General features: G+C 38.5%; 1 protein-coding gene across 1 annotated transcript; it reads left to right on the top strand.

Moving 5' to 3' along the window:
• The first annotated feature begins 22,734 nt into the window (after positions 1 to 22,734).
• LOC134949913 (olfactory receptor 8K1-like) lies at positions 22,735 to 23,655 on the top strand. Its single transcript, XM_063938603.1, has one exon. The coding sequence runs from the start codon at positions 22,735 to 22,737 to the stop codon at positions 23,653 to 23,655; it is 921 nt and encodes a 306-aa protein (XP_063794673.1).
• Positions 23,656 to 23,866: the final 211 nt, after the last annotated feature.

The raw sequence follows: 23,866 nt of genomic DNA, 5'->3' as shown, positions 1-23,866 counted from the left end.
GGAACCACAAAAGATGGGGTTAATTGAGGGCAAAATGAGAACTAGGGGCAAAAGAGGGGGGAAATATAAATCTCTTAATTCAAAGAGGAGACGAAAGGTTAGAGCTTTAAATAATGAATTGGACTCTATACAAAATAATAGTAAGGAGAGAGAAACCCCAGTGGCCCTGGAGAACCAGGTCAACTCTAAGAGTACCACTAAGATATATAATCTAAGTGATTATCAACTGACCAAATATGAGGAGGAAATCCTAAAAAAGGGTCTCAAATTTGCCCCATCTAATCGTTGGGACAAATTCGATGTATATGTAGACATAGAAAGATTTATCAGACGCCTCACGTTGAAAAGATTTTTTGATGATAAACCTGAATCAAGTATACCACAGGTTGAGGGGGAAATTAAATTGAGACGGAAATCCACGTTTTACCCTAGGCACAAAAAGGGGAGCTTCATAGAAGCATTTGAGAAATCGGTTAAAAGCGACCTTGAAAGTATTAAACTAAGACCCAATAGAAGAACGAACCTTACCAAGGAGGAACGTGGTGCTATTAAAACCCTGAGAGAGAATAAAAATATAGTGGTCAAACCCGCCGATAAGGGGGGCAGTGTGGTCATCATGAACCTAGAAGATTACAATGCTGAGGTCTTTCGACAATTACAGGATGGGAATACATATAAAAAATTAAGGGGCAACCCGACATCTAATATTGAGGAGAAACTTAGGACATTTCTAGCCATATACATGTCTGGGGAGGTAATATCTAAAGAAGATAATGAGTTTATCACCATTATAAGTCCCTCTGTACCAGTACTTTATGTACTTCCTAAAATTCATAAGAACAAGGAAAGACCGCCAGGACGGCCCATTGTGGCTGGCACGAACTCCTGTCTATCTAATCTGTCTATGTTTATTGATAGGAAATTGCAACCTATGGTTAAATTAACCCAGTCCCATTTGAAGGACACCATTGATACTATCAATAAACTTACAGAGATAGAATGGAAACCTGGGTTCTTTTTAGTGATGGCTGACGTGACATCGCTGTACACGATTATAGAACATGAACATGGCTTGGAAGCGATTAGATTCTTTCTAGAGAAGCATCAGATGGAGGAAAAACAGAGGGACTTTATCCTGGAGGGTATATCTTTGATACTTAAAAATAACTTTTTTTGGTTCCATGACTCTTTTTATCTGCAGCTGACAGGTACAGCTATGGGCACCAGACTGGCGCCCAGTTATGCAAACTTGTTTATGGCCCTCTGGGAGGAGAATTCAGTATGGGGGGGCCATCAACATGGCGCCAGTCTGGTGTCATGGCATCGTTATATTGATGATGTTGTCTTTGTTTGGGGAGGAGACCGTAGCACTTTGGATACCTTCTGTGCACATTTAAATGATAATCGATATAACATTAAACTCACATTCAATATTAGTGAAGTAGAGGTCAATTTCGTAGATCTAAGAATTTATGTGGAGGATGGGGTAATTAAAACCAGCAATTTTGTAAAAGATACGGATTGCAACTCATTCATTGAGTTTACAAGCAACCACCATATGAATTGGCTGCATTCCAATGAGCCAATTCCACCGCATTAGAAGAAACTGTACGGACATAGAGGTATATGAACAGCAGGCAGATGTTTTGCAGGAACATCTGTTGGAAAAAGGATATGACCCCCAAGTAATAGAAAAAGCTAGGAAAGTAGGGACCAATCTGGATCGCACTAATATCATCAAAAAAGTTAAGGTTACTGAAAATAGGAGGAATGATGAAGTAGCCTTTGTCACAGGATATAATAGTCAGCATAAACAGATAGAAAAGATAGTAAGAAAACATTGGGACATTTTGATTAGAGATCCCTCACTGGAAGGATATGTGTCTAAAGGCCCTAGATTTGTTTATCGGAAAGCGAGAAATTTAAAAGATGGTATTGTCAGCAGTGTTATAGCGGTCCCAAAAATGCAAACAAGGATCAAATCCAAAGGATTTTACAGGTGCGGCTCATGTAAGATGTGCCGCTCCTGTAAGGATAAAAGGAATAAGATCACTGAATATACTTCTACGTATACCAAACAAGTATATCCGATTAGGGATTTCTTGACTTGCTCCACAAAAAACTGTGTATATCTATTACAGTGTGCATGTGGGTCCCAATATGTGGGGCGTACCACAAGGACACTGAAGGTACGCATGGCAGAGCATGTCAGAAATATAAAGAATGGGCTGGAAACGCATAACGTTTCACTTCATTTTAAAAATGTGCACAATTGCAATATTAATCAGCTTGTGAATTTCTGTGCCATTATGTGTATAAGTCCAAATTGGCGAAGAAATGATGATGAGGAACGATTAGCGAAGGCAGAAATGAGAAAAATATTTGAATTAAAAACATTACATCCAAATGGTCTCAACATGGATTTTGAGACCAAATGGTTTCTCTAAATTATGGGTATATTTATATGGTATGGAGAATGCGTAATTGGTGCTAAATATGCTGGTTTTTATAGGGAATGAATGTTACTGATGTATCAATTAAGAATAGAGATATATAAATATCATTTGAAATGAGTATGGTATCATGAATAACATAATTGATATTTTGTCTCTTCCTCCTATGTCTGAATGGGATATATGGAACAGCGGTATGCGTTCCATAGCGGTGAGATGTCGACTTCCGGTTTGCGTTCCAAATTCCGGAAGTCGCGTAAGATACGGAACCTCCCGGCCGATTCAACCACAGGGCGGATGAGGAGGGGATGACGTATGTTCCCTAATTACAGTAAACACTCCCCGTAACCAGGACAACAGCGGGGAGGAGATTACACTATGACAACACAGAGTATGTACGTGCGGAATCCAAGGCAACGGGTGAAACAAACTAGGAAAAGGATATTACGTCATTGAAGGAGGAGAATGATGCTGCTTGACCTGGATAATATAAGGACAATAAAATCCAGGAACTGGAACATTATTATATAAGGATGGAATACATTTGGATTACAACCGGGTTTTAGATATAGCCAATTAATATGAATTTAAAGTTTTTAGGGTTATTTTAAATGAATTTTTGGAAAAATTAAAATCATTGTTAGGGATATATGCAGATTATATATATGTTAATGATTGGAGAGAAGTCAGTCATGTAAAAACATATGATTTGATATTGTTGGAATCTTATTGGTGAACACTGTCATGTGATGAGGGTTAGTGGGTATATAAGACCGAGAAGGTCACTTCCAAAATCACACCCTGAGGAAGGATTTACATCCGAAACGCGTTGGTTTTATGACAGAAGGACCCCAGGCTTGAATCCCACCACCTATGTGGACATCCACTGAGATTGAGTATAACTACCAATTATCTTAGCGGTGTATACACATCCCCTATTCTATCTAAGGGGTATGAGTGGAAGTGGCCTTGCCTGTCGATAGGGGGTTCCTTGTTTTTATTGTTTTTATTGTTCTGTATTTTTTTCACTGTTGGGTGAAAATAAATTGTGTTTTTTATGAGAGAACATGCAGTTGGATTTTTAATATTGCATGAAAGGCTATATCTGGAATACAGGAAAATCCCGGTGAAGGAAGGAGCGCTAAAGATACCTTTTGGTGCATATAGGGCTCCTTATAAAGGTAAGCCATGTTTTGATGGATGGATGCCATTGGTATAACTGTATAGTGCATGGAAGAAGTGAGAAACTCTTGAAAGAAACCTTTATGGGAACATAGGGTTTGTGAACAAGGTTAGTCTCCGTGACAGAACAGGATTGCAACAAACAGATTGAGGACTTTCTCATATATGGTGTTATATTCTGTTTCTTAGAAAATTCCCAGGATATAAGGATTTCGAGTTTTATGTAGCAGCGCTTGGAGATCGTTCATCATATGTATCTGTATATCTAAGAAGGAAGTGGTGTTCTATTGGACGAGTGCCAAGCTGCAGCTAGGGCGCAAGTCACTGTTTCGTCTTTCAATACTGTATTCATTTTTTACCATATAATTGTGTCTTGCTGCCTAAAATATGTTTTCGCATTGGGCCAATAGGCAGCCCCAGATTGATGGTCTATTCAGAGAGAATAGAGATGTAGAGCTGATGGATAATAATTTGGAGGAGGCAATGTCCAAATTAGAAAAGCTACTTATAAGAGAAAGTAAAGTATGGTGGGAGATAGCGTTTCTCGAGAAATATTGTTCGGAGGGATTGGTACCAAAGGGTTTAAAAATTATTAAAACACCCTCCTTTAACAATGAGTCGACTGACTTCCGAAATGAATGGCAAAAGATCCTTGATGGTTGCTCGTACTCCCTTATGCACTTAATTATGGTAGAAAAAAGTAAGATCCTTAAAGGCATAGAGGAAGAGATCGATATGTTGAGATTTCTGGTAGAACCCTTTTCGGAACTCCGAGATTTTAAAGAAATGGAGGATGAGGTTATTAAGAAGGTATCAAGGAATGAGAGGGAAATAAAAGATAAAAAACGTAAGAAGTACCTTAGGGATACTGAAGAGGTTAAGAGAAAGAGGAGAGAAGCTAAATCCCAGGAAAGAGACGATAAGAGGAATACAGAGGAAACTCCGATTAAGGAAAATACTAAAAGGAAATTGGGGAAAAATTATGTTAATGAAAAAAAGACATATTATGTTGGGAAGCACCAGAAGTTTAATCGTACATATAGAAATAACCAGGACGAAAAAAGAAATTATTATGATCAGGTTAATAATGGAAGATTCAATATGCAGAGAGAGGATGATAGGAAATGGAGAAATAGGAGACATCAGGAAGATCTTAGTTGGAGGAATGGAAGGGAAGAGTATAGACAAATTAATTCAAGGGGGAGAGATGATCAGGATAACCACAGACATAATAATCATTTTTTAGAGGTGAGAGAAAGGAACCACAAAAGATGGGGTTAATTGAGGGCAAAATGAGAACTAGGGGCAAAAGAGGGGGGAAATATAAATCTCTTAATTCAAAGAGGAGACGAAAGGTTAGAGCTTTAAATAATGAATTGGACTCTATACAAAATAATAGTAAGGAGAGAGAAACCCCAGTGGCCCTGGAGAACCAGGTCAACTCTAAGAGTACCACTAAGATATATAATCTAAGTGATTATCAACTGACCAAATATGAGGAGGAAATCCTAAAAAAGGGTCTCAAATTTGCCCCATCTAATCGTTGGGACAAATTCGATGTATATGTAGACATAGAAAGATTTATCAGACGCCTCACGTTGAAAAGATTTTTTGATGATAAACCTGAATCAAGTATACCACAGGTTGAGGGGGAAATTAAATTGAGACGGAAATCCACGTTTTACCCTAGGCACAAAAAGGGGAGCTTCATAGAAGCATTTGAGAAATCGGTTAAAAGCGACCTTGAAAGTATTAAACTAAGACCCAATAGAAGAACGAACCTTACCAAGGAGGAACGTGGTGCTATTAAAACCCTGAGAGAGAATAAAAATATAGTGGTCAAACCCGCCGATAAGGGGGGCAGTGTGGTCATCATGAACCTAGAAGATTACAATGCTGAGGTCTTTCGACAATTACAGGATGGGAATACATATAAAAAATTAAGGGGCAACCCGACATCTAATATTGAGGAGAAACTTAGGACATTTCTAGCCATATACATGTCTGGGGAGGTAATATCTAAAGAAGATAATGAGTTTATCACCATTATAAGTCCCTCTGTACCAGTACTTTATGTACTTCCTAAAATTCATAAGAACAAGGAAAGACCGCCAGGACGGCCCATTGTGGCTGGCACGAACTCCTGTCTATCTAATCTGTCTATGTTTATTGATAGGAAATTGCAACCTATGGTTAAATTAACCCAGTCCCATTTGAAGGACACCATTGATACTATCAATAAACTTACAGAGATAGAATGGAAACCTGGGTTCTTTTTAGTGATGGCTGACGTGACATCGCTGTACACGATTATAGAACATGAACATGGCTTGGAAGCGATTAGATTCTTTCTAGAGAAGCATCAGATGGAGGAAAAACAGAGGGACTTTATCCTGGAGGGTATATCTTTGATACTTAAAAATAACTTTTTTTGGTTCCATGACTCTTTTTATCTGCAGCTGACAGGTACAGCTATGGGCACCAGACTGGCGCCCAGTTATGCAAACTTGTTTATGGCCCTCTGGGAGGAGAATTCAGTATGGGGGGGCCATCAACATGGCGCCAGTCTGGTGTCATGGCATCGTTATATTGATGATGTTGTCTTTGTTTGGGGAGGAGACCGTAGCACTTTGGATACCTTCTGTGCACATTTAAATGATAATCGATATAACATTAAACTCACATTCAATATTAGTGAAGTAGAGGTCAATTTCGTAGATCTAAGAATTTATGTGGAGGATGGGGTAATTAAAACCAGCAATTTTGTAAAAGATACGGATTGCAACTCATTCATTGAGTTTACAAGCAACCACCATATGAATTGGCTGCATTCCAATGAGCCAATTCCACCGCATTAGAAGAAACTGTACGGACATAGAGGTATATGAACAGCAGGCAGATGTTTTGCAGGAACATCTGTTGGAAAAAGGATATGACCCCCAAGTAATAGAAAAAGCTAGGAAAGTAGGGACCAATCTGGATCGCACTAATATCATCAAAAAAGTTAAGGTTACTGAAAATAGGAGGAATGATGAAGTAGCCTTTGTCACAGGATATAATAGTCAGCATAAACAGATAGAAAAGATAGTAAGAAAACATTGGGACATTTTGATTAGAGATCCCTCACTGGAAGGATATGTGTCTAAAGGCCCTAGATTTGTTTATCGGAAAGCGAGAAATTTAAAAGATGGTATTGTCAGCAGTGTTATAGCGGTCCCAAAAATGCAAACAAGGATCAAATCCAAAGGATTTTACAGGTGCGGCTCATGTAAGATGTGCCGCTCCTGTAAGGATAAAAGGAATAAGATCACTGAATATACTTCTACGTATACCAAACAAGTATATCCGATTAGGGATTTCTTGACTTGCTCCACAAAAAACTGTGTATATCTATTACAGTGTGCATGTGGGTCCCAATATGTGGGGCGTACCACAAGGACACTGAAGGTACGCATGGCAGAGCATGTCAGAAATATAAAGAATGGGCTGGAAACGCATAACGTTTCACTTCATTTTAAAAATGTGCACAATTGCAATATTAATCAGCTTGTGAATTTCTGTGCCATTATGTGTATAAGTCCAAATTGGCGAAGAAATGATGATGAGGAACGATTAGCGAAGGCAGAAATGAGAAAAATATTTGAATTAAAAACATTACATCCAAATGGTCTCAACATGGATTTTGAGACCAAATGGTTTCTCTAAATTATGGGTATATTTATATGGTATGGAGAATGCGTAATTGGTGCTAAATATGCTGGTTTTTATAGGGAATGAATGTTACTGATGTATCAATTAAGAATAGAGATATATAAATATCATTTGAAATGAGTATGGTATCATGAATAACATAATTGATATTTTGTCTCTTCCTCCTATGTCTGAATGGGATATATGGAACAGCGGTATGCGTTCCATAGCGGTGAGATGTCGACTTCCGGTTTGCGTTCCAAATTCCGGAAGTCGCGTAAGATACGGAACCTCCCGGCCGATTCAACCACAGGGCGGATGAGGAGGGGATGACGTATGTTCCCTAATTACAGTAAACACTCCCCGTAACCAGGACAACAGCGGGGAGGAGATTACACTATGACAACACAGAGTATGTACGTGCGGAATCCAAGGCAACGGGTGAAACAAACTAGGAAAAGGATATTACGTCATTGAAGGAGGAGAATGATGCTGCTTGACCTGGATAATATAAGGACAATAAAATCCAGGAACTGGAACATTATTATATAAGGATGGAATACATTTGGATTACAACCGGGTTTTAGATATAGCCAATTAATATGAATTTAAAGTTTTTAGGGTTATTTTAAATGAATTTTTGGAAAAATTAAAATCATTGTTAGGGATATATGCAGATTATATATATGTTAATGATTGGAGAGAAGTCAGTCATGTAAAAACATATGATTTGATATTGTTGGAATCTTATTGGTGAACACTGTCATGTGATGAGGGTTAGTGGGTATATAAGACCGAGAAGGTCACTTCCAAAATCACACCCTGAGGAAGGATTTACATCCGAAACGCGTTGGTTTTATGACAGAAGGACCCCAGGCTTGAATCCCACCACCTATGTGGACATCCACTGAGATTGAGTATAACTACCAATTATCTTAGCGGTGTATACACATCCCCTATTCTATCTAAGGGGTATGAGTGGAAGTGGCCTTGCCTGTCGATAGGGGGTTCCTTGTTTTTATTGTTTTTATTGTTCTGTATTTTTTTCACTGTTGGGTGAAAATAAATTGTGTTTTTTATGAGAGAACATGCAGTTGGATTTTTAATATTGCATGAAAGGCTATATCTGGAATACAGGAAAATCCCGGTGAAGGAAGGAGCGCTAAAGATACCTTTTGGTGCATATAGGGCTCCTTATAAAGGTAAGCCATGTTTTGATGGATGGATGCCATTGGTATAACTGTATAGTGCATGGAAGAAGTGAGAAACTCTTGAAAGAAACCTTTATGGGAACATAGGGTTTGTGAACAAGGTTAGTCTCCGTGACAGAACAGGATTGCAACAAACAGATTGAGGACTTTCTCATATATGGTGTTATATTCTGTTTCTTAGAAAATTCCCAGGATATAAGGATTTCGAGTTTTATGTAGCAGCGCTTGGAGATCGTTCATCATATGTATCTGTATATCTAAGAAGGAAGTGGTGTTCTATTGGACGAGTGCCAAGCTGCAGCTAGGGCGCAAGTCACTGTTTCGTCTTTCAATACTGTATTCATTTTTTACCATATAATTGTGTCTTGCTGCCTAAAATATGTTTTCGCATAGGGCCAATAGGCAGGCCCAGATTGATGGTCTATTCAGAGAGAATAGAGATGTAGAGCTGATGGATAATAATTTGGAGGAGGCAATGTCCAAATTAGAAAAGCTACTTATAAGAGAAAGTAAAGTATGGTGGGAGATAGCGTTTCTCGAGAAATATTGTTCGGAGGGATTGGTACCAAAGGGTTTAAAAATTATTAAAACACCCTCCTTTAACAATGAGTCGACTGACTTCCGAAATGAATGGCAAAAGATCCTTGATGGTTGCTCGTACTCCCTTATGCAGTTAATTATGGGAGAAAAAAGTAAGATCCTTAAAAGGCATAGAGGAAGAGATCGATATGTTGAGATCTCTGGTAGAACCCTTTTCGGAACTCAGAGATTTTAAAGAAATGGAGGATGAGGTTATTAAGAAGGTATCAAGGAATGAGAGGGAAATAAAAGATAAAAAACGTAAGAAGTACCTTAGGGATACTGAAGAGGTTAAGAGAAAGAGGAGAGAAGCTAAATCCCAGGAAAGAGACGATAAGAGGAATACAGAGGAAACTCCGATTAAGGAAAATACTAAAAGGAAATTGGGAAAATATTATGTTAATGAAAAAAAGACATATTATGTTGGGAAGCACCAGAGGTTTAATCGTACATATAGAAATAACCAGGACGAAAAAAGAAATTATTATGATCAGGTTAATAATGGAAGATTCAATATGCAGAGAGAGGATGATAGGAAATGGAGAAATAGGAGACATCAGGAAGATCTTAGTTGGAGGAATGGAAGGGAAGAGTATAGACAAATTAATTCAAGGGGGAGAGATGATCAGGATAACCACAGACATAATAATCATTTTTTAGAGGTGAGAGAAAGGAACCACAAAAGATGGGGTTAATTGAGGGCAAAATGAGAACTAGGGGCAAAAGAGGGGGGAAATATAAATCTCTTAATTCAAAGAGGAGACGAAAGGTTAGAGCTTTAAATAATGAATTGGACTCTATACAAAATAATAGTAAGGAGAGAGAAACCCCAGTGGCCCTGGAGAACCAGGTCAACTCTAAGAGTACCACTAAGATATATAATCTAAGTGATTATCAACTGACCAAATATGAGGAGGAAATCCTAAAAAAGGGTCTCAAATTTGCCCCATCTAATCGTTGGGACAAATTCGATGTATATGTAGACATAGAAAGATTTATCAGACGCCTCACGTTGAAAAGATTTTTTGATGATAAACCTGAATCAAGTATACCACAGGTTGAGGGGGAAATTAAATTGAGACGGAAATCCACGTTTTACCCTAGGCACAAAAAGGGGAGCTTCATAGAAGCATTTGAGAAATCGGTTAAAAGCGACCTTGAAAGTATTAAACTAAGACCCAATAGAAGAACGAACCTTACCAAGGAGGAACGTGGTGCTATTAAAACCCTGAGAGAGAATAAAAATATAGTGGTCAAACCCGCCGATAAGGGGGGCAGAGTGGTCATCATGAACCTAGAAGATTACAATGCTGAGGTCTTTCGACAATTACAGGATGGGAATACATATAAAAAATTAAGGGGCAACCCGACATCTAATATTGAGGAGAAACTTAGGACATTTCTAGCCATATACATGTCTGGGGAGGTAATATCTAAAGAAGATAATGAGTTTATCACCATTATAAGTCCCTCTGTACCAGTACTTTATGTACTTCCTAAAATTCATAAGAACAAGGAAAGACCGCCAGGACGGCCCATTGTGGCTGGCACGAACTCCTGTCTATCTAATCTGTCTATGTTTATTGATAGGAAATTGCAACCTATGGTTAAATTAACCCAGTCCCATTTGAAGGACACCATTGATACTATCAATAAACTTACAGAGATAGAATGGAAATCTGGGTTCTTTTTAGTGACGGCTGACGTGACATCGCTGTACACGATTATAGAACATGAACATGGCTTGGAAGCGATTAGATTCTTTCTAGAGAAGCATCAGATGGAGGAAAAACAGAGGGACTTTATCCTGGAGGGTATATCTTTGATACTTAAAAATAACTTTTTTTGGTTCCATGACTCTTTTTATCTGCAGCTGACAGGTACAGCTATGGGCACCAGACTGGCGCCCAGTTATGCAAACTTGTTTATGGCCCTCTGGGAGGAGAATTCAGTATGGGGGGGCCATCAACATGGCGCCAGTCTGGTGTCATGGCATCGTTATATTGATGATGTTGTCTTTGTTTGGGGAGGAGACCGTAGCACTTTGGATACCTTCTGTGCACATTTAAATGATAATCGATATAACATTAAACTCACATTCAATATTAGTGAAGTAGAGGTCAATTTCCTAGATCTAAGAATTTATGTGGAGGATGGGGTAATTAAAACCAGCAATTTTGTAAAAGATACGGATTGCAACTCATTCATTGAGTTTACAAGCAACCACCATATGAATTGGCTGCGGAGCATTCCAATGAGCCAATTCCACCGCATTAGAAGAAACTGTACGGACATAGAGGTATATGAACAGCAGGCAGATGTTTTGCAGGAACATCTGTTGGAAAAAGGATATGACCCCCAAGTAATAGAAAAAGCTAGGAAAGTAGGGACCAATCTGGATCGCACTAATATCATCAAAAAAGTTAAGGTTACTGAAAATAGGAGGAATGATGAAGTAGCCTTTGTCACAGGATATAATAGTCAGCATAAACAGATAGAAAAGATAGTAAGAAAACATTGGGACATTTTGATTAGAGATCCCTCACTGGAAGGATATGTGTCTAAAGGCCCTAGATTTGTTTATCGGAAAGCGAGAAATTTAAAAGATGGTATTGTCAGCAGTGTTATAGCGGTCCCAAAAATGCAAACAAGGATCAAATCCAAAGGATTTTACAGGTGCGGCTCATGTAAGATGTGCCGCTCCTGTAAGGATAAAAGGAATAAGATCACTGAATATACTTCTACGTATACCAAACAAGTATATCCGATTAGGGATTTCTTGACTTGCTCCACAAAAAACTGTGTATATCTATTACAGTGTGCATGTGGGTCCCAATATGTGGGGCGTACCACAAGGACACTGAAGGTACGCATGGCAGAGCATGTCAGAAATATAAAGAATGGGCTGGAAACGCATAACGTTTCACTTCATTTTAAAAATGTGCACAATTGCAATATTAACCAGCTTGTGAATTTCTGTGCCATTATGTGTATAAGTCCAAATTGGCGAAGAAATGATGATGAGGAACGATTAGCGAAGGCAGAAATGAGAAAAATATTTGAATTAAAAACATTACATCCAAATGGTCTCAACATGGATTTTGAGACCAAATGGTTTCTCTAAATTATGGGTATATTTATATGGTATGGAGAATGCGTAATTGGTGCTAAATATGCTGGTTTTTATAGGGAATGAATGTTACTGATGTATCAATTAAGAATAGAGATATATAAATATCATTTGAAATGAGTATGGTATCATGAATAACATAATTGATATTTTGTCTCTTCCTCCTATGTCTGAATGGGATATATGGAACAGCGGTATGCGTTCCATAGCGGTGAGATGTCGACTTCCGGTTTGCGTTCCAAATTCCGGAAGTCGCGTAAGATACGGAACCTCCCGGCCGATTCAACCACAGGGCGGATGAGGAGGGGATGACGTATGTTCCCTAATTACAGTAAACACTCCCCGTAACCAGGACAACAGCGGGGAGGAGATTACACTATGACAACACAGAGTATGTACGTGCGGAATCCAAGGCAACGGGTGAAACAAACTAGGAAAAGGATATTACGTCATTGAAGGAGGAGAATGATGCTGCTTGACCTGGATAATATAAGGACAATAAAATCCAGGAACTGGAACATTATTATATAAGGATGGAATACATTTGGATTACAACCGGGTTTTAGATATAGCCAATTAATATGAATTTAAAGTTTTTAGGGTTATTTTAAATGAATTTTTGGAAAAATTAAAATCATTGTTAGGGATATATGCAGATTATATATATGTTAATGATTGGAGAGAAGTCAGTCATGTAAAAACATATGATTTGATATTGTTGGAATCTTATTGGTGAACACTGTCATGTGATGAGGGTTAGTGGGTATATAAGACCGAGAAGGTCACTTCCAAAATCACACCCTGAGGAAGGATTTACATCCGAAACGCGTTGGTTTTATGACAGAAGGACCCCAGGCTTGAATCCCACCACCTATGTGGACATCCACTGAGATTGAGTATAACTACCAATTATCTTAGCGGTGTATACACATCCCCTATTCTATCTAAGGGGTATGAGTGGAAGTGGCCTTGCCTGTCGATAGGGGGTTCCTTGTTTTTATTGTTTTTATTGTTCTGTATTTTTTTCACTGTTGGGTGAAAATAAATTGTGTTTTTTATGAGAGAACATGCAGTTGGATTTTTAATATTGCATGAAAGGCTATATCTGGAATACAGGAAAATCCCAGTGAAGGAAGGAGCGCTAAAGATACCTTTTGGTGCATATAGGGCTCCTTATAAAGGTAAGCCATGTTTTGATGGATGGATGCCATTGGTATAACTGTATAGTGCATGGAAGAAGTGAGAAACTCTTGAAAGAAACCTTTATGGGAACATAGGGTTTGTGAACAAGGTTAGTCTCCATGACAGAACAGGATTGCAACAAACAGATTGAGGACTTTCTCATATATGGTGTTATATTCTGTTTCTTAGAAAATTCCCAGGATATAAGGATTTCGAGTTTTATGTAGCAGCGCTTGGAGATCGTACAAAATGTATATGGTCCACATGTGCTGAGAAAAATGTTAGTAAGAAGGGAGGATATGGGTAGATTTACTAAAACATCCAAAGAAGAAAAATAGAGTTTTTCATAGCACAAAAAACACATTAGCTCAGTGGATTCTCAGTGGCTTCTGTTTGACCACATATTTTATGACTGGCAGCCACCAGCACTGGTTTTGCCTATTATATTGACCATGAATAATTTGAATTGGTCCTGTACCACCAACCCAGGGCACCCCTGCAAGTGTCCCGAGGCACCCCTGGGAGCCACGGCACACAGTTTGGGAACCTCTGCATTAGCTATTATTACCCAGCACATTCTACAAATTGAAGATAGTATCTGATAGGTTGTTGTGGTCATTGTCTCACCTTTTCTTTTTTTTTTTAAGTATTAGTAAATCCACCGCAAATGCATGATTGTGTTGCCAGGTAACTTTTACTTTCAGGACTGCATTAATAGATTTACATTCTTGTGTCTAGATTTTGTCCACCTAGGCAACACTTTCTGTAATGCCCTATGTCACTCCCAACCAGGAAACAGAACATTTGATCCTGGGCCCCTTTTTTCAGGATAAGCAGTGTTTACAAGACTATAATCAGCCAGTGAATTAGATCTTCAAAAAATATTATTTTAGATATTAAAAAAATGAATCACATTTAAAACATTAGTACATACGGACATAAATATAATAACAAATATACATATATGTTGTATGAAAGATAAAAATTGTTAACACTATATTAGAAGCATAAGAACTGGTGAAGATGCAAAATCATAGTAATACAAGTTAGTTAGTTGTCCATAATTAGGTCATCATAGACTAACTGATAATGAACCCAAAACAAGAGAGTAACAAAGTGCTGAAAAGCCAAATGCTCACCTCCTCCATACCATGGATCTCTTATTGGTCCCTCCACAGCTCTTACTGTACCATAGAGTCCATAGGGCTCTCATTTGCCCATCCATTCCATACTGTAGAGCTCTCATTACCCTCTCCACTGCTTTCACTACATCCTCCATTACATAATCTTTCATTACCCTGCACACAGCTCTTATTGACACCTCCAGCTTGTAGATCACTCATTGCCTGCTCCAAAGCTCTCACTGCACCCTCTAGTTCACATATATCAGTAGCTGTCTCATTATTTCCTCCACAGCTCTCTCACTGCCATGGTTTGTCCATAGCATTCTCATTGCCCCCTCCATAGCTTCTTACTGTCCTATACAGTTAACAACTCTCTCATTGCCCCCACCATAGTGTCTCACAGCCCCATTTATAGCTCTCTCTTTGCTTTCATTGTCTCCTATTGACCATAGTCATTCAATGCCCTGTTCAAAGTTCGAACTGACATCTCCATTTAATAGATCCCTCGTTGCCTTTTCTAAAGCACTCACTGCACCCTCTAGTCCACATACTGTATATCTCAATGCCCAATTCAGTCCATACAGTAGCTCTCTCATTATTTTCTCTACAGCTCTCTCACTGCCCTCTCTCATCCATACTCTCTCATTGCCCCATCCAGGTCATAGGTTTCTCACTCCCCCTAAAGAGCTTACCTGACAGCCTGGTTTCTCTGGTACTACCACTCTACCCTGCATGCTCTTCCTATGCTGCTCAGACAAGAAGTGCACACAGACAGTTCCTCTGAGCATGGGGTTGCCATTGTGGGGATTCTGCATCCAATCTCTGCCCACACAATGATTTGGGGAGTCCTTTTGGTTATTAGCTTTTGCCCCTTTTGGAGCACCCACATCTGGCACCTGATATAAAAGCCATGCCATCCCCATCTAGCTGTTCCATTATCTGCTGGGCATGAAGGACAGGCCTCCAGATCTGCCAGGTCCCCTAACATGTGCCCCCTAACATGTGCCCTCCCACAGTGTTTTGTATGACCCATTGCATTCCATGCTCATGAAATAAATTTAAATTATTGTTTTCTAATTCAAACCAATTTATATGCTTATATAATGATGTATAGAAAATGCATTATTAAAATTCATAGCAGGAACATGCACAGTAAACAATGTACATTTTATGAACAGTACCTACAATACTGAAAACCTACAGTAATCAGGGAAATTAATTAAATTATTTATTTCAGCGTAATACCCTGCAATAACTATTTGATGGAAAAAGTAATCAATTTGTTCCTGTTTTATAAATTATATTTTCTGTGTCTGTATCTTTTGTTTGTTGCTTTTCTTTAATATACTGAACAGTATTCTTCCATGTATTTCACAAGCCTTAATGTCTTCCCTGTAGTTTAACCATTTAACTGACAATTTTCCCTTTATTTAAACCCATTCATAACATTGCTTTCTTACATTTTATTTATTTAATGTAGTTTAAAAGTATTTTCTTTTAATATTTAAATATTATATTATGCACATCTACAGAACTGGTCTACTCGTCAAAAATGGAGGGACACAGTGGAACGGTGTGGTCACGTGATCTGACCATGCCAGTTAATTTAAAGACGATACAGTGTCATCAGTGGGTATCTCAATGAGATTATTGAATTTATTAACACAGCATTTGAAGGAAAATAACATTTTGTCAATCTCAGGTAACTAGCTCCCATGAGAAAAAGAGTAAGCATTTGAGCCTTTTAAATACAGACAATTAGGTGCAAAAATATATGTGTGAGGGTGGGGTTTCCTATTTATTTATGTATTTATTACTCAGTGAAATCCAAAATCAAATATAAATGTTTATGTTTTCTCTCAAATGTAATTACTAATTAAAAGTCACATGGGATCTGTGCAGTTCACAGAAAATTATACTCAAGAGATTAATTAAATATATAAAATGTAAAGCACTCTACATATCAACCTCTTACTGCCAGGCATATAAATACAGTAATTCAGACAGATGATTCTATTAATGACTAAATACTGAATGACTAATACACAACAAACAAGTATGGAATATAAAAATTAATTAAAACAATTGCTATTATGAATCAGAGAGATCTGCTGTTATGTGGAATTAGCTATATTATTAAGAGAACTGAAGAAAGCTAAGAGATCATCTCTAAGGTTAGGTAAAATAATAACATGCAAATAAAATCTTAGTATGGAAAGGCCACACATGACTTTAAAGCTATTGGATTGTGTTAAATTCCAGACTGCACAGAACTGACTGGATACGACTTTGATTTGAGCAGACCTGTACAGGACTGTGGAGGTGAGTGAGTGGGACTCTGCTAATTTGTTTACAATATTACCATCTTGTTTGATTTACAGACTATTTCTTTACTATAAGAAATGTTCTAAACTTTATTTTAGTTAAAAAAAGTGTGATCTTATAGGTAAATAGGTTCAACTTAAATTCGATAATGAGTCTATTTATAAAGGAACTTTTCATAAGAATTGTCCTTCAGAATCACTAGTTTGATAACTCCCAAACGTCAGAAGCTTTTATGAATTATTTTGCAGAAAGCTAAGTTGCACAGTATATAAGGGTTGCGGTCGTTAGGTTGACACAACTTAGGACGACACTGATTAGGTCGACCGCTGAAGGTCGACAATGCCATTAGGTCACCATGCACTAGGTTGACATGACCATTAGGTCAATGTGTACTAGGTTGACAGGTCAAAAGGTCGACATGAGTTTTTTTTAAAAAATATTTTTTTTGGGGATTTTTTCATACTTAACGATCCACGTGGACTATGATTGGAACGGTAGCATGGCGAGCAAAGCGAGTCATGTGAGGGGACATGGTGCACTAATTTGGGTTCCCCGTCACATTACGGAGAAAACATCACCAAAAACAGTTAAAAACCACATGTCGACCTTTTGACCTGTCGACCTATTACATGTCAACCTAACGCCCATGTTGACCTAATGCATGTCAACCTAATGGCAATGATGACATTCAGTGGTCGACCTAATGAGTGTTGACCAAAATTGGGTCGACCCAACGACCCATACCCGTATATAAATTTAAATTGTACACAATAGGGGTAGTTGCTATACAGTATTCTCTTTACTCAATTTCAGATTATGCTAATAATGACAAACAATAAATATTTTAATTACAAATTGTTCTTTTTATAGAATGTCATATTATTATTATTAGTAGTAGTTGTAGTAGTAGTAGTAGTAGTAGTAGTAATAATAATTTTTATCATCATCATCATTTATTTGTAAAGTGTTGCATATTATTATTATTATTCTTATTATTATTATTACAATTTATTTATAAGGCGCTACAAGTGTTTGGCAGTGCCGTACATAAACACACATTAGAACAACACAGGGTATACAAAACTTAACATCACAGAACACTAAAAACAGAGCACGGCACACCATAGAAATACAAGTTAGAGTAAATAGATGCCTACATAATAACCAAGTGTTGGGAGGGCCATGCTCATGAGGGACTTTAAAACCTAATGGGTAGATGGCACAACTGGATCAAGAGGAGTGAATTTGGCAGTTGATGTGATATTACCCTATAGATGGCAGTAGGGGGAGCTCTAAATAAGAGATGGGTTTTGGGAATAAAATTTTACTTAAATTCAATGTATTTAAGTAATTTAACAAACAAAAGCTTTCTCTTTAAACAGTTTAAAATATTATCTAATGATCAACACAATTTTATAAGTTATACAGTATCTAGACACATGCATGCTTACTATTAACTGCATTATAATTAGCATTTTAGCCTGTGCCTCTCCTTCTCCTCATTAACCCTTTCATATCTACAGATACAGTTACTGCATTCATACATGTGTATTACCTGTTGACAATCACATACCTGCCTCACAAATATATAGTGCAGCAGATCACACTGCATTTTTAAAAACTCCAAATAGGACCTTTATTATCAGCTAGAAAGTAAATGTAAGCTTCTAATCTGTTATCCTGCATTTGATAAGTTCTGCTTGTAAGTAGCCTGACACAGCTGTCTCATCCTCACACATCCCACGCCAAGCTCAAATACAGCACTTTAAAATGAAAATGGGTAAGCTTGATGCAAATCTTACATCCTATATCTTTAATGAAGAATAACATTTGACCAAAAGTAAATTAAAGCTTAACCCTTTCTCCCTAACTCTCTGTATCCAAAGTAATAAGGTGATTTGGATCTCATGGTCAGGACCCACACTCTTCAGAAAATGCTGGTGCCACAGACCCCATCCGGCTGCATGCCTTTAGAAATCTGATTGTGTAACAGTTCTCATATCAGAACCTACAATGTAAAGGGCAGCTGATAAAAGGTTCTCTCCTCACTACCTGGTCACCAACTTCCTTATAATTTCACCATTGATGCTTCATAGCCACCTAATTGATGGCATGAAAGAGTTCAGGGTAACAACATGGATCTCCCTCCTGTGCTTCCTGTATTACTAGCATGGGTGTCTGGAGTCACTTGTGTCTACATTACATAGTACAGTATTGGGTGGCTTTGGAAGTGATGTCTCAGGAAGCACAATGTGGCAGAATGCAATTGGTTCTACCATATTATGTGATTATAGATATGGATATTACCTTTAAACAACCATTACATCCTCAAGCAATATTTCTTTGTATGGATTTAAGAGCCAGAGTTGTGCCCTGTGTGGAGAACCAGGTAATAATTGAATGTCCACACATGTCTTGCTGAACTAGCTTGCTGTAGTTTATTCGGGATTGTCAGAAAAGCAAAGACAGCATCAGCATTGGTTCTAGCATCACACCAGTAAAAGTATTCCCATGACCCTGTCACTGAATAGACACAGTGTCCTCCTTGCTAGTCTCCAGCCACCTATCTTGGCGTCAGTAGCCATGCCCCCAACACAAGACCAGAGAGTGTATGTAATAGGGTGCAAGAAGTCAGAGGTGCGGGAGATTGTCCGCGGATGGCCATATTTTTAATATGGTTTTGGCTTCTAAATGATTGCTGCTTTAAGCATATGGCCATTCTCAGACAAACTCCCACACCTCCGCTCTTCTCGCACCCTATTACATTTACCCCCAGAACTGATACCTGCTCCCAAGCACTCACTAGCTAAATAATCACACACGTGTGGTCCACCTGTGAAGCTGTGTTCTGTGTGCAGGGATATGTGAAGAATTAATCCTGTCTTTAACATGACTCTGCAGACTCCCATAGAAAGTATTATTCTTATTCTCTTTCATAAGAGACTGGGACAACCTAACTTGTTGTCACACATGCAAGCAGGTAGTAGCCTCTAAAATAGATCATATAGAAGGCATGCAAAGATAGGATAACTGAAGCCAAAAAGTAGTTTACAGTACTGTATGTCAAAAGTGTAGTTTACAGTATGTCAAAAAACAGTTTACCTGTTCTTAAAGTGCAGAACTAAATATTCCTAGAGGTAATGATAGTAAGCAGCAAATGTGTTGTCTATTGTTTATAAAAGAAAATGTTTATGGGAACCTGCTATTTGTTGGGCTAAGCATCCCTTTATCATCTGCAGTATAAAGATATATATTTTTTTACTTATAGTTTAAATATTATTATGAGGTAACTCAACTGCAAGGTAGGAAACAATAGACATTGATGTAGCTTGAAGTCTCAGTGTAAGAAATACAGAGATTCATTTTGAATTTAGAAAGCTGCTCTTAACATTGGGCCTAATTCAGACCTGGTCGCACGCAGGCTATTTTTTGCTCTGCTGCGACTAGATGATCGCCGCCTACAGGGGGAGGGGGTAAGGGCTTTGCAGGGGTGCAATGGCCTTTGCTGTGAGCTGCACAAACAAAAGTTGGTGCAGTTTCTGCACAGCCCAGAACTTACTCAGATGCTGCAACGATCTTGGCCGGTGGTGACATCAGGAACACTCCTCCGGAACGGTCGGGCACGCCTGCGTTTTTTCGACACTCCCAGAAAACGGTGAGTTGCCGCCCAGGAACGCCTTCTGCCTGTCAATCTTCTTGCGATCGCCCCTGCGATCGCTTCCGTTGTAGAAGCCATCGCTGTCCGATGACCCCCCTCGCCGGGCAGCGACACGCCTGTACATTGCCGGTCAAACGCATGCGCAGTTGAGACCCGACCGCATGGCTGCAAAAAAATGCAGCGTGCGATCGGGATCTGAATGACCCCCATTGTTTCATTGCAGAGTACAAAATGAGCAGTGACAGCAGAACTACTGCTTGAAGAGCTGTACAGTTGGAGAAAGGTTACAGGAAAACAGAACTATGGTGTAATCCTGCACCACCGAAGTAAAGAGGAATAGTCAGAACATGCAGTATAATTTAGACCTTCTGCAGATCTCATCATCATTACTTATTAGCATAGAGTAAGTCAAAATAATAAGACCAGGAACAGTGAACTGTTTTACTGCACATCCATTAAAATACAAAAAGGAAAATTCATGCCACTGGTATTATATTTACATTTATTCACATGAGACTATGAGGGGGTATGCAAGTAGGTCTGTTTTTGTCACCTAAGCGAAAAAAAAATAACATTTTGCTTTTTTTAGGGCGAATGGGGATTCGCCCTATTCAATAGCAGAGACGTTTTTTCACCTAGGCGAAAAATGCTGCAGGAGCTAAAAGCATGTGGATCGGCAAATCCACATGTTTTCTCACCTGCGCCTGTGAAAATGCAGGCTGTTTTTGAGCGATTTTGAGCCATTTTTTGCCAATTCCTTTTCACCTTTTTTATTTTGTGAAAAGGCATTGGCAAAAAATGCCTCAAAATCGTCGAAAACGTCCCATAATTGAATAGGTAGGGGGGCAAAGTCATCAGCTTCGAGATTAATTACCGTAGCAAATTGCATACTCCCCTCTAATTGCTGATGTGATTTATTTATTATGGTATGGAACTAAACTATGCCTTCAGGTGTTTTGTCTTTACTATGACATATGGCAAGGAGTGTGGTAGATCTCAGATAAAATGTGTAACAGGTGTGGATTAGAAATTGGAGGACTTTGGGAGTCATTGGGAGTCATCACTGTCATGCTTATATAATGTTCAAAGGTTTAAGGGGGAGATATATCAAGCCCTGGATAGAGATAAAGTGGATACGTTTCTGAAAATAACCAGTCAGCTTCTAATGGTTATTGATCTAGCAAATTCTGTGGAATGACAGTTAGAAGCTTATTGATTACTGTGGGCGACTACTCCACTTTCTCTCTCTCCAGGGCATTATACAATACATTTCCCCTTAACTGTGGCCCTGAAAGGGTCATACTTATAACAAGTCTCAAAAAGAAACTATGATAAGCACAAATTACCCTGGTGGTATTCATTAATGAGCAGCAAGGAATGTGTAGAAAGAAATGTCATGCAGAAAGTGACTTATTAGCATGTTATATGTTATTGTAAAATAGGAAAAACTCAATTAATAAATATATAAATCATCAGTCTTTTGCTGGGATCTCTAACTACCTAATGCTTTGAAGACCGTGGCAATCTGTGTAGCCACCTAACTGGTATGGTGAGTGGCAGACTTATAGAGTTACAAATGGACCTGATCCCCAATCGATATAGCGCAGTGGTGAGGTCTAAATAACCACTCCAGAATGAAGGAACTTTCTGCCTTGATCCAGTTATAGCAGTATACGCTGAGTGGTTTGTAAAATAATATAAAAGTACCCACACCTGCATAGGGGTATCTTTCTGACACTCCTTGGAACTGTGCAAAGACACATTAATTTGCCACTATCCATCACAACCAAAAGCCAGTAGGGTTGAAATGAGTGACGGCTGTCAACTAAGTTCCCTCTGGAGCTGGGTGGAGAATGAGAATTGTTGCATGGTAGCATCTATAAATACTAATACTTACTGTAGTTACAATCTCCCTAATCATGGGGCTGTCAAGGTGGGATAAGACATACTTACCTTCTGGGAACGTTGTTCAGATAAGTTAGATATTGTTGTACAAGAGAAATCAGTCCTGTTGGAATAATGAAGCTTAAACATATCTGACAATGCAACTAAATGGGTGAGAAACCAATTGTTTGTATTTATTGTCTCTATGTTGTATGTGCTGTATTATGAATTCAAACTAAAATATATATCAATATGATTTCTCCAGTACAGATAAAGGTGGAGGAACATGTTTTCAATTTCTGTAAATCAGACCATGATGACATATTTTATTATTAAAGGAATCACTGATGTCCCGGAGCAGCAGGTTCCTATATTTCTTCTGGTTCTACTGATTTATCTCATCACTGTTGGTGGAAACTTGACAATTCTGCTTCTTATCTGCTTGGATGGTCATCTTCACACTCCCATGTATTTCTTCCTAGGCAACCTGTCAGTGGTTGACTTGTCTTCTACCATCATCACTTTGCATAAGGTCCTTATCATCTTCATAGCTGGAAATAACACAGTTTCGTACCGTGCATGCATGATTCAGATGTATATGTTTGCATCTTTAACCGGCCACGAGCTTTTAATTTTGACTGTAATGAGCTACGATAGATATGTTGCAATCTGTAAACCTTTGCGTTACTATATGATAATGAACCATAGAGTTTGTGCATTACTTGTTATGAGCTGTTATTTGATGGGTTTTGTACAAGTTATTTCCCCTATTGTAATCTTCTCAGGTTTCTCATGTTTCATATCTAACGAGATCAACCACTTCTTCTGTGACATGATACCTCTGATGGAAATTACCTGTAGTGACACCTCCGTTTTGGAGATAGTGTTCCTTATTGATGGACTTTTTATTGTAACTCTGATCCCATTCATTCTTACCTTCATCTCTTACATATTCATTATTTTTACCATAACTAGAATCCATTCTGACACTGGGAAACAAAAAGCCTTCTACACATGTTCATCTCACCTGATTATAGTCATCCTTCTCTATGTGACACTTGTCTCTCAGTACTTAACCCCAACGTCAAATCACACATTGAACTCAAAGAAACTGTTCTCTCTTTTCAACACAGCTGCAGTTCCTTTGTTAAACCCACTGATTTATAGTTTGAAAAATAAAGATGTTAAGTCAGCTTTGAAGCGAAGACTAGGAATGATTCAGATGTGGTCACAATAATGACGCAGTGGCGATCCTTTTCAGTGGCGGAACTGCAAGGAATCACAAGCGTAGCAACCGCCCACAAGTGAACAGAGATGCCAACCAAAGCCATCGCAACAACTTCAGCAACTGTGTACTCAGTCACAACCGCAACGCAGATGCGGGGAACATCCGCTCCCTGATTGTTTACATGTCTGCAGGAGCTGCAATGCTGGTGCCATGTTTTATG

Source organism: Pseudophryne corroboree, chromosome 8, assembly GCF_028390025.1.
Source record: "Pseudophryne corroboree isolate aPseCor3 chromosome 8, aPseCor3.hap2, whole genome shotgun sequence".
Classification (NCBI taxonomy): Eukaryota; Metazoa; Chordata; class Amphibia; order Anura; family Myobatrachidae; genus Pseudophryne; species Pseudophryne corroboree.
This window is presented reverse-complemented; position numbering and strand designations above follow the sequence as displayed.

Bases quoted from the DNA above. Each gene is read 5' to 3' on its own strand.
- LOC134949913 (XM_063938603.1), top strand. From the start codon at position 22,735: ATGACATATTTTATTATTAAAGGAATCACTGATGTCCCGGAGCAGCAG.